This window comes from Oryctolagus cuniculus, chromosome 8 (genome assembly GCF_051225735.1).
Source record: "Oryctolagus cuniculus isolate XC-2025 breed Fujian yellow rabbit chromosome 8, ASM5122573v1, whole genome shotgun sequence".
NCBI lineage: Eukaryota > Metazoa > Chordata > Mammalia > Lagomorpha > Leporidae > Oryctolagus > Oryctolagus cuniculus.
The window spans coordinates 18,191,328-18,203,880 of record NC_142874.1 but is presented as its reverse complement, the minus strand read 5'-3'; the positions used below and the strand labels follow the sequence as shown (position 1 = coordinate 18,203,880).

The 12,553-nt window shown below is 42.7% G+C and overlaps 1 protein-coding gene across 2 annotated transcripts in view; it reads right to left on the bottom strand.

The window, feature by feature from the left end:
• Positions 1-12,553, bottom strand: part of LOC138843586 (rho GTPase-activating protein 20) — a 92,222-nt gene that overhangs the window by 47,185 nt on the left and 32,484 nt on the right. Inside the window, exons 5-8 of one of the 2 annotated variants that reach the window (XM_089302059.1) lie at positions 9,436-9,600; positions 5,619-5,762; positions 3,119-3,160; positions 1,843-1,927 (exon numbers count right to left, since the gene is read on the bottom strand). In XM_089302059.1, coding sequence (XP_089158185.1) covers positions 1,843-1,927; positions 3,119-3,160; positions 5,619-5,644 — 153 coding nt within the window. In that variant the 5' untranslated portion in view covers positions 5,645-5,762; positions 9,436-9,600. Of the gene's footprint in view, positions 1-1,842; positions 1,928-3,118; positions 3,161-5,618; positions 5,763-9,435; positions 9,601-12,553 lie in introns of those variants that run through there. The other variant, XM_089302060.1, reaches the window with a different exon arrangement.

Below are 12,553 nucleotides of genomic sequence, written 5' to 3'. Positions count from 1 at the left end.
TCAAGACTTGGCTGCTCCAAGTCCAGTCCAGCTCTCCTCTGTGGCCTGGGAAAGCAGTGGGATGGCCCAAGTCCCTAGGCCCCTGCACCTGTGTGGGAGACCTGGAAAAAGTTCCTGGCTCCTGGCTTCGGATCCGTGCAGCTCTGGCCATTGCAGCCAATTGGGGGGTGAACCATCGGATGTAAGACCCCTCCCTCCCTCTCTCTCTCTCTCTCTCTCTCTCTGCATTTCCTCTCTCTGTGTAAGTCTGATTTTCAAATAAATAAAATAAATAAATCTTTTTTTTTTTAAAGTGAAGCTGAAATCTACACATTTTTGGATGAAAGCAAATTAGAAAATTGGTTGGCACCAGAACTTTACTACAGGAAATGGCAAGTTTCCGTAAGATAAAATCAAGAGAAAATTAGAGAAAACTCAGATTTTCAAGTGTGAATGAATAGCATTAGGTATGATTATTTTATGAAAACCATACATAAATGAAATTGATTTTGAAAAATTCCAGGATGAGCAACCATTTGCCATAACTAAAACCAAAGCAGCTTGAGACAAGGGTGCTCCTCCCTACAGGAGAACTCCACTTCAACTTCTTCAAGCAATTCCTCTGGTTATGGAAAACAGCTCATAAAAGATGCCTGGCTCTGATTAGCTGCTGGGAAATGGCTGTGCTGGACTAGGCTTTTTCCACTGCGAATACCATGTTTTGTGATCTGAAGCTGCTGTAAAGAAAAAAGTCAAATAGCGTATCAGTGTTATCATGGTCACCGTTATGAAGATCTGCGCTAGTGTGTCATGATTTTAGAAATCAAATGTGATCCAACTGAAGATATTCTTCCCTACAACATACAAAAATGAGGAAGACACACACCGATCTCTCCAAAGGTTCACCCCTCCAAGTTTAATTCAATCCTGACAGACTTTGGTGTGGGACGTAACCAGCTCAATGCAACACCTAACTCAGAGAGTGGATTCTGTTCCACAAAGGGAGCATTACTAGAGCAAACAATCAATTGGAACATGAAATGAACAACAGGTGGCAATAGTATTTATACCAATGTTCCATTTCCAGGTGAGGACTGTATGGTGTTTATCTAAACTATATCTTGATCTTGGGAATACACAGGTATTCGAAGATAAAGGCATGCAGCATATGTAACTGCCTTCAGAAAGAAGCATATCCAGACACACATCAAGAGACAGACAGAGAAAATAAATTATGGAACAAAAATAGGACAAGATGTCATCAAATCAGCACATTTGGATGTGATAGTCCTATCACTCTTTCACACATTTCAGGGTTTTAAAATTCCTTCCAAATAAATAAAAATATTTTAACATGAAATAAATATTGAAAAACTGGGAACAAACAAAAACACTGTTTGAAAGTAGTGACAAATGAAGAGAAATATTTAATTCCCAGAATACTGGCTTGGGAAAAACACTTTATGAAAATGTGAAACTCTGTGGATATTTAACACGAAATAGTCTTTCTAAGCATAAGCACTGAGTTATCGTGGATTCCCAATGCTTCATATAACCTAACATTTACTTTTTTATGTACACAAAAAAATTGCATGTGTAGGTGAAGATATATTTCTCCATGTTCCCTTCGGAATACTCTCACTCTCCCATCTCTCTCTGTCACTCCAATCTCACTCTCTCCTCCCTCTTCTTCTCATCCCCTCCTCTCTCCTCTCCTCTGTTCCATTATATTGTTCCTCTTCCCATACTTCTTGATCTCTATCTGTTTCTCTACCTAAAACCTCTATCCCCATTGTCTCTACCTCTCTTTCAGTCAAAGTCAGGAAATTGGAATTTAAAATGTTGAGTCCAAAACACACTTACATAAGGAACGTTGCTAACGGTATCTGACTCTATCTGTAGAACTGTCGTCTGCTTTTGATCTTTCTCTTTCGACTCAGTTATACACCTAATCAAAATCATTAAGAAACAAAAATTAATGAATTAGCTAATGTTTCTCTTCAAATCAATTCATGTGGCAAAATGTTCTATATATTTCTCATCATTGATATGTACCTATATATACACATATACACACACACACACACACACACGAAACTCTTGTTTGAGGTAGCTAATACATATACTGATACAGAGACATACATATGCATTTCTGTGCACAGATATCTATAGCATACTTACAGGATATAAATATTTATATTCATCTATAAATAACTTTTATATTATTTAGATTTAGATTTGTAGAACTTCTCAGCAAGGTCAAAAGATGAGGAGTGGCATCGCTGTGGCATACGAGGTAACATCACCGCCTGTGGCACCGGCAGCCCATATGGGCACCGGTTCCAGGCCCGGCTGCTCCTCTTCCAATCCAGCTCCTGGCTATGGCCTGCGAAAGCAGTAGAAGATGGCCCAAGGCCTGGGCCCCTGTAGCTCCACAGCAGACCAGGAAAAAGCTCCTGGCTCCTAGCTTCAGATCAGCCCAGCTCTAGCCATTGCGGCCACTTGGGGAGTGAACCAGTGGATGGAAGAGCTTACCCTCCACCTTTCCTTCTTTCTGTAACTCTACCTCTCAAACAGATAAATAAATAAATCTTTAAAAAGCCAAAACAAGAACAACAACAAAACCAGATGAGTAGGAAAATAATTCTGGGAAAGACGGCATGGCCTGGAAAATAACAGGGAGTGTCTTGATGTGTGGTTTGGGCAGCAGATCCACCCCTCAACGTTTTCCTATCTGGACCGCCTTCATGGCTTCAAGTGTAGGAAGCAACAGGTGCTTTCAGACTCACTCAGTAGAGCACTGAGTAGATCCACTCAGCTACTGAGTAGCTCAGTACTAGCTACATTTATAGACATTTAATACATATTGGGAATATTGTTAGCTCTGATCCATAGGCTGTATGGAGGGAAAGATGAAAGATACATCTTGAACTTCTTCAACAGTGAATAGAACATTCATGTGAATGAGGGAACATGACTTACAGCACATGTAGAGAAACCAAGGATTGCAAGATCATCTAAGAGTATTTTCAAGTGGGAAGAGCATTTTTAAGTGGGAATCATGTAGGGGCACTGCTTGCAGAGATTTATGCCTCCTATCACAAACGAAAGATTCAAAATCTGTATGCTAGAGAAATACCTGTCCAGCAGACGTTCCCATTTTTCCATAAATGTCTTCGAACTGCAAGCAGAGAAGTCAGAGAAAATAGTAAGCTACATAAAAGACTAATTCCATCTGATTAAGACTACCATTGCAGACAAACACACCAGCAGGCAAGTGTGGGTGACGGGGACTCAGGCGTAAGTAGTGCCCTCTCACACAAGGGCTCTGGGTGGAGTCTGCTCTTGTACAGCAACATTACAGCGATGGGAAAGAGTTCTTCAAGGGAAGGAGAAGCTGACTTGAAATGAAACCCTGGATTGCAACTATGGGATGCTAGCTCAGTGATCACAGGAGTCACTGAACTGACAGGAGTCTCAGTATCCACCATCGAAAGTGGAGGTCATTAAACCTCAGAGTGCTCCTGTAGCTTGAAGTGCTATTCAAATGGAAAAAGCATTATGATCAGATTATGTCACACTAAAGAGACTGGGCATGTGAATGGAATGCTCTGGGCTCACTTTAGGGGGGAAATCCATACCACTGTACTTCACAGAGGCTGCAGAATTGTCAGATGTCAAATAAATACCTAGAAAATTATTTTAGTGCTATGATGTGCTGAAGGATGTCAAAGCACCTAGTGTTTGGTGACTAATGTTTTATATCCTTCCTGCTACATCATTAATGTATTTGAAATCCAAAGTGAAAAAGATCTGCAGTCGCAAACATACATGGGCTTATAATTTACTAGCATTCAAAACAGCTGGGGAGTGATTGACTACATGGAAAATAAAACTGACCATTTATATGACTGGGTCCTGTGCCGGCAGCACCTGTAATACCTTGCTTATGAATATTTTCATTATCCCGAGAGTAAACCCTAATCTCTAGTAAGCAGCCACACGCTATTCTCCACCACCCCCAGATCCTACACCATGTCATAACTATCCATTCATCAGGTCATGAACATGTAATTTGTTGCTAACTTCTGGCTCTAATGAACAACACTGCTAGGAACATTTGTGCCCAAAAGTCAGAGTTAGGAACAAACAGAGTGTATGTATGTTTACACTTTTCTTGGACCTATATTCCACAGTGGAATTGCTCAGTCCTGCTCAGTCGTCCTACATTGAACTCACGGAAGCAACAGGTTTTTCTGCAGGGGCTGCCACATTTCCTATTTCTACCAGCGAGAGCTCACCCACGCGGCATTTCTATGCCTTCTCAGGACATGCTTCCACAGCAAAGTGGACATTTCCTTGGCTTTCCACCTTCATATGGACTTGAACACCACGGGTTACTTATGCCAATTTGCATAAGAGTGATAACAGCCAACAGCAAATGTACTCGGTGCTGGGCATTGTTGTAAATGTGTTGTATGTGTTTACATAGCTTCACAGCCAATATAGCCTATGTCCACCTCGTGCCCACGCTTCTCCCTCATTCAAAAAACTGTCTAGTGGAACTCCTCATCAAAGGCACCACAAATAGGCAGCTTCCTATCACCTGCAAGATTAAGAAGACATTAAGCAATAGAATCTGAGAACCTAGGGAGAAAATTTGTCATGGCAAAGAAGACATGCAGACAGTGGTACAAGCATGGCTTTGTTCTCAGTAATATTTGCAAGCAGTTCCATCACAGAACTGAGTTGATTAACAGTTTGGATATATCTCCATTGTATCAACTTCAATATGACCTGACAGACCTGGAGGGAGTGAGGAGAGGAGGAGAGCAAAAAAGAGCACCAAGCACCTGGGATGAACTGTCTATGTGGAAAACACACAGGACATTGGGTTTGTGCCTGTTCAGAGCAGCAGGCAGAGGTTGCAAGGTACCTGCGTACACAAAAACAGACACACAAGATGTCTAGGAAATGGAGCCCCGTTTCCTTTCCTCATACCAGCCTCAAAGTGGGCCTTGGAAAACTCACCCACATCGCATGAATCAAATCTTTGTTTCAGGTGGCCGTATCACTGAAGACACCAAATAGCAATTCTAGCAACCCAGGATATAATTTAATTTGTATATCAAGTATTATTTCTTTAGGTCATTACTTTGGGAGAATAAAAGGACTTTTTCAAGCTGAATTGATCTACTCTACTAGTTGAAACACACAAAAGCCTAGACCTAGAGGCTGGAGGATATTGGAGAGGGGCCCCAGAGCCTTGCTCTCTCAAATCTATTTTTATTAATCCAAAATACCCACTCCCCAAGTAGCTCATGGAGCCCTTGGAAAACCATTGCTTCAGACCAAAGCAAATCATTCCAACAGTTCCCATTTCATTCTCTCCACACATATTGGCACATAAAAACCTCTTGGGGAAAATATGTGTCATACAAGTGCCATGGCTGGAAGTCAAAGCATGAGGCAGCAGATTATTATAGGGTCAAATTAAAATGCTTACCAATCCCCCCCCCCCAAAAAAACAAGTTTGGAAGAAAATTTAGGTGCATTTCTCTATCTTTGCTAGAAAAGGCAATAAGGGTTATATCCTTCTATATCAAAGTAAAATTACAAGACTCAGCAGTGATACTTACAAGAACTTGGCCCTATAATTCGCCATGGGCCAGCCAATATTCAGGCACCTGGAGGCACTGGTATCACCTTCCTCAACAATGCATTTGGAAATCCATATTTCATTGACAGGGATGACATATTTGTAGTAAATATTTTTGCTGTACCTAAAAAGATCATCAAGCAAGATGTTTTTTTCTTAAATGTACTGAGAGCACATCCTCTCCTGAGCAAACCCCAATCCTCCATGTTCCATAACCAAGAAAAGCTCACATCCATCTATTCCCTCTCAGTGCACAGCACAGGCAAGAGTCAGGTGGACCTGGACAAAATCATGTGCTCAGTGAAGGCTGGCCCACAAGGGGCCCACACACACAAGATTAACGGCAGCCAGTGGCAACAGGTGGACTGGTCTGTTTCTGAATGCTGACTATGGACTTGAGGCCATACTCTGTATTTTAAAGGTGTTACATCTTAAGAGAATCACTCACTCTCTGGTCATGCACATCTGATTGACTTCAACAGAGTGGCTGAGGGGTTGAACAAAGATTAAATCATGGATGGATTATTTATAAAATTTTCTTCTTCACAGAGATAGACTATACATACATAATCTCGGAATAACCTTAGTTTCAGATATTACAAATACATTTGAATCTTAATTCTTATACAAATTTTGCATCTTGAAAGCTGGGATGGTGAATGTCTGGTCCCTGGGCTGTACAAAGCCTGTGAAGTCACTGAGGCTGGCACTGCCAAGGCAACTAACTGCAAGCTGGATTCAAAATTCAATAAATCCGTAACAGGCTAAATTTTTAAGTTGATGATTTTCTCCAGCCCGTGAAAGATGCTATAAATATTCAAAATGATCCTGGCGGGGTGGGGGGACCCTCTCCACTCCTTCTCTAAAGACAGCTTCTTTCAAATTTCCTTTTTTTTTTTTTTTTTTAAAGGCAGAGTTAGACAGTGAGAGAGAGAAAAAGGTCTTCCTTCCGTTGGTTCATCCCCAAAATGGCTGCTATGGCCGGTGCTCTGCCAATCCGAAGCCAGGAGCAGGTGCTTCTTCCTGGTCTCCCATGCGGGTGCAGGGCCCAAGCACCCGGGCCGTCCTCCACTGCCTTCCCGGGCCACAGCAGAGAGCTGGACTGGAAGAGGAGCAACCAGGACAGAATTGGGTGCCCCAACCGGGACTAGAACCCGGGGTGCCAGCGCCGCCGGCGGAGGATTAGCCAGATGAGCCATGACACCAGCTCAAATTTCCTTCTTAAGATTTGGTTCAGATCATCTGCCCCACAGATTCTGGCTTAAAAAAATACTGTGTCCTACAGACTGCAGCCAAAATAAAAGCACAAAACAAAATGTACCTTAGTCCGAGTGCTCAACGTCTTATCCATAAGGGAAGAAAACACCTCCCATTTTTTTCTGCAGAGAGCACAGGGTGACAATATCGCAGCTTCAGCAGTGATATTGCTCAGTACTGGTTTGGTCCACCCCACTTTCGCCCTCTGGCATGCTGCCTTGTTCATTTACAAATCTAACTCTCAGGTGAGTGGTAGACGTGAAGAGCTCTAAGCCTTAAGGAGGATGTTCAAGGATTTGGCCACAGGGCTCCCTATGATTTAAAGCGATTGAAATGAAATTGTCATAAAATCTGCCATGGGATCCAAAAGAATACAAAGTGTTGAGGCAGCTGGGTGAGAGCCGGTACTATAATAAAGAGATCTAGTTTTAAACATGGGCTCACAGGACCAGCGCTGTGGCACAGTGGGTAAAGCCCTGGCCTGCTGAAGCACCGGAATCCCATATGGACGCCAGTTCTACTTCCGGCTGCTACTCTTCCAATCCAGCTCTCTGCTATGGCCTGAGATAGCAGTAGAAGATGGCCCAAGTCCTTGGGCCCCTGCACCCATGTGGGAGACCTGGAAGAAGCTCCTGGCTCCTGGCTTCAGATCGGCACAACTCTGGCTGTTGCGGCCATCTACGGAGTGAACCAATGGAGGGAAGACCTCTCTCTCTGTCTCTACATCTCTCTCTAACTGACTTTCAAATAAATAAAATAAATCTTAAAAAAAAAAAAATCATGGACCCACGACTACTGTGGTGACCTTGAGGCAGCCACTGGGGCTCTCTTAGCATCAGAGCCTGTTGGAAAACAAGAATACAGACCCATCTCAGATAGTGAAAGCAAGGATTAGGCAAGAGGAGGTACAAGATATCCTGAACACACAGATTGCGCTTAACACACCCCTGATCCAACATACCTCATATGATTGTCACTAAGATGAGACTGCATTTTATAAAACTGGGCCTGAGTCTTGCTTCTCTGCTCTAGGACAGGGCAGAACTGGAAGCCAAGGGGAGGGCAGCACTGGCAACTTTTATTTTTCTTTACTCACTTCCTGGTGAGATTTTGTTTGTGGAACTAGTCTTTGTCTTATATAATATTTCATAAATTATGAAAACACAGGTGGAGCAGATAAGCAGATGTCCAGATCAGTCTATTCCTGCCTACTCCTTCCCTGCACACGTGTATTAAGCAGTTGCCTTATTCCAGGCTGTGTACTGGTTGCATTTGTGTTCAAGGCTGACAGTGGGAGTGACCACTTGTGTCTATCTCCAACCGGCACACCAAATCTGCCTCCTGTACCTTTTGCTTTCACTGTCCCTCCCAAGTTGGGGCCCTTGGTATCAGTGATCTGGGTTATCATCTCCAGGACATAGTCTCCCTCCTATATTGCTGCCAGCTCTCCAATCCATTATCTCCCAGCAGCCACAATGATATACTACAATATTTACCTGATATGGCCATTTCCATAAGGAAACCCCTTCAAAGGAATTTCTCAACCCCTTACTGGGATCTGTCAAGATCCTCTGTGACCAGAACCCTGAGCACTTATTCAGTCTCACCTCTGACCTGGTCAATTACAATGAGCTCCAGAAACATCAGCCTTGCTGAAGCCCTGCTCCCAAAGGGTCAAGCTGCATACACGATGGCCTGCAGTCCCCTCAGCCAGGCAAATCGGGACACCCAGTCTATAGAACAGGTGGCTGCTTCTCACACCAGAGGAATGGTTTCAATGTTGCATCTCACAGAGGCACCCTAGTGGGACTCTTCTCTGACACTCTCCACATGGCACTGTTTATTTCCTACTATCAGATGCACATTATTACAATCTTCAATTGTCTCTTTCTTAGTTTGATCATCTCTAGGCAAGACTCAAGAAAGAAGAATCCTGGGACCAGCACTGTGGCGTAGCAGGTAGAGCCACTGCCTGCAGTGCCAGCATGCCACCAGTTCCAGTCCCGGCTGCTCAACATCCAATACAGCTCTCTGCTATGGCCTGGGAAAGCATTAGAAGATGGCCCAAGTCCTTGGGCGCCTGTACCCATGTGGAAGATCTGGAAGAAGCTCCTGGATCCTGCATCCTGGATCCTGGCTTCCAACTGGTGCAGCTTCGGCATTTGCTGCCATCTGGAGAGTGAACCAGCGGATGGAAGACTGTCTCTGTCTCTGTGTCTCTTTCTCCCCCGCCCTTCTCTTTCTCTCACTGCCTCTACCTCTCTCTAACTCTTCCTTTAAAATAAATAAATAAATGTTCAAAGAGAGAGAGAGAGAGAGAGAGAGGAACCCTGTCTCTCCCATTCTTGATTCCACTGTCTACAGGGGCACAATACAGAATAAAACTTCCATGACTACTTGTTTAATAAGTGAAGAATGAAATCACTGGCAAAAACAAAGTAAAAACATGCTACTTGCTGAGAAAGAGTGCATGAAAATGAATTTTGTTAGAGACAATATATTTCACGATGATCAGGACAGCATGCAGCATATGCACCTACCGAATGTTCGAGATTTTCAGTACGTCCTTGTACAAAAAAGCCTGATGCTTTGTTTTCTTATTACCCGTTCTTAACTTTATCGGACCGTGCACCAGTAGTCTTCGTTCACGTCCCTTTGAAGCACTTGCATCCTCTGAAGTCCCAGCCTCTTGAAAATCATCGTCCCTGCTCAACAGCAAACACCAAAGAGTAGCTAGTCAATGGTCACAGACTAGTTTGATGCCAGTCATTAGGAGTGACACATGATAAAACTGTCATCTCAATTCCTCAGACAAGGCTCTCCAACTACAGATGCCAATGGGGTTTCAGGTTTTACAGGTCTCAAAGAGCAGGTGGCACTGAGAGAGTTGGACAGGGAACACATCCAAGGGAGAACCTAGGGCAAGTATCGTCTTACAGGCGTGCCAAAGAAGACAGCCGCTCAGACCAAGAGGTGTCAGGTAAGTGGAGAACTGAGAGGATAACAAGAAGGGAGCCATCGCTCCCATCAAACGCTATGGAAGGTAAGGCAGGTGGTTACTGAGGACTCATCATTGGACTTACTAACACGGAGGTCTTGGTAACCATGGACAACTGCTGGTGGAATGATGGAAGGGATGTTTTCCACAAAGTCTGTGGTACACAGAGGGTTCTAAAACAACCCATCCAAAAGCCGCACACCCCAATGATTGCAGCCTATGACTGTGCTATCTGCAAAAAGAGACTGTGAAGACAGAATGAATGTGATGAACCTTCAAATAGGGAGAGTACATTCCCTAGTTTAGGAGGCCTAAACTAACCCCCAAGAGGTCCCCAAATCAGAGATTATCATCTACACTGACTCAGGACATGGCACAGAAGGGGAAGCCAGAAAGAGTTGAAGGGCAAGGGAGAATGAATCTGTCATATGGGCAGGAGCTACACAGAAACATGAGACTAGATGTAGTCAGCCCCCAGGTGACAGCTGGAGGAGGAAGGTACCTCAACTACAAGTAAGGGGATTCAAACAATGTTCTGAATTAGCTCAGAAGCAGATCCTAGCCCAGAGCAATCTCCCAACATGTGGACCAAGCTTAGAGGACCCTATGAAGTGGACCCAGAGAATCCCAAATAAACCTGTGCCCTACAGGTCCGTAACAAGGAATTCCTGTGGTTTTCAATCTCTCCGTTTCTGGTCATTGTTGTACCTCTATTATTTTAACAAAAAGAATGTTGCTTCCTGAGACTAGGTGCCATTGCCATAAGCATCTAAAAATTGGAATGCGGATTTGCAATCAGCAATAACACGTCTGAGGAGCATGAGAAAGAAAAAGCTGAAATTCTGTGGAATACACAGTTAGCAGAAATGTGCATACGAAAGATTCTGCTGGTGTGCACTTGGCAGTATTGAGGATCAAAAGTCTGTGAGAGCATTTCAGGCATGGAAAGCCAAGACACTGTGGCAAAAACATAGTCTACACGAACGATCTCTGTAGACCCCAGTGGAAAAAAGTGGCAATCAAAGAAGAGTGCACTTATCTCTAAAGGGAAGAGAGAACTTCCACTTTGCTTATGGCCTTGTCCATAGGGGAAAAAACCGCTATAATCCAAAAGTTTTCCTTTTGAAATCTGTATTTATGAAATAAACGTTTTCTATTAAAAAAGGCTTCCATAGCCTAGACAGCTCATTTCAAGAGCCTCGGGTGGTCACTGACGTCATCCATGAGAGTGTTCATTGTTAAATTAACAGCAGAATTGGAATCCCCTGGTACGAGTACTCAAACAATATATTTCACTTTGTGTTTTTATGGGGGTGCAAACTGTTGAAATCTTTACTTAATGTATACTAAACTGATCCTCTGTAAAAAAAAAAAAAAAAAAATTATCAACTCCCAACTTGACTCTCACTGGGATTAAACATGACAATAGGTCTGATCTGATTTCATCATCATTTAAAAAATATCATCTATTATTTTTCACTTTATGTTTCTGTGTGAGAGCAAACTGTTGAAATCCTTACTTAATGTATACTAAGCTGATCTTCTGTATATTAAGATAATCGAAAATGAATCTTGATGTGAATGGAAGGGGAGAGGGAGTGGGAAAGGGGAGGGTAGTGGGTGGGAGGGACGGTATGTGGGGGAAGCCATTGTAATCCATAAATCGTACTTTGGAAATTTATATTCATTAAATAAAAGTTAAAAAAAAAAATTAACAGCAGAAGTCACTGTGCACTGACTCCCCATGCAGGACCTCTGTCCTCAATGAGTTGTATTGAGAGTTAACTGTAAAACCAGTTTTCAAACAGTTTGTGTATGTGCATATGTGTGCGTGTGTGTATGTGTGAAAATTGTTGACATCTTTCCTTAATATAGAGTTGGTCTTCTATGTACAAAGTCAATTGAAAATGAATCTTAATGGAGAATAGAACTGGGAAGGGGAGACTGAGGGGGATGAGGCATGGGAGTGTGGGTGGGAGGACTGATATAGTGAGAAGAATAACTATACTCCTAAAGTTGCACTTATGAAAATTTGTATCCCTTAATAGATAGATTTTAAGAATAAAAAAAGAAAGTACTGAAGATTATTGAAAATTTCAGAGTCTGACTGTTTCTAACTGGCTGTGTATGAAAGGGAGCATGTATCATAAAAGAGAACATGTAATCTGGAACAATAGTATCAATCTGCCTGGTTTTAGTGCAAGTTAAAGTAAAATATCGAAAGCAATCTTCAACTGTGAAGTTCTCCATACATATCTGCTGCTAATTCATTCTAAGTAAAAGCAACAGGCATGTCTTCTGCCTTTTCAAAGGAAAATTAAATCACATACCCCTGATATTCTAAAGCAGTTTACATCTCTAAAGAGTATTTCCATTCAACTACCACACTGCCCTCTGTAAAGAACACTAAGATGGACACCACAGCTGTCACTCACCAAGCTCTTAAAACATGGTTTCAGAAGAGGGAACACAAGGCAATTTTCAGCCTATCACATGTAAAACAAAATGACACAGCGATTGGTAAAGAAGTCATTGTAACGTGGTCCCCTGTTAGCATGACAATTTACATAATAGGGATACATTGATTCCCACTTAGTAAAATGCTTCCTATCTTATCTAAATTAGTGTTCAAATTGGGAGGCGAGGGGAGAGAAGTGCTA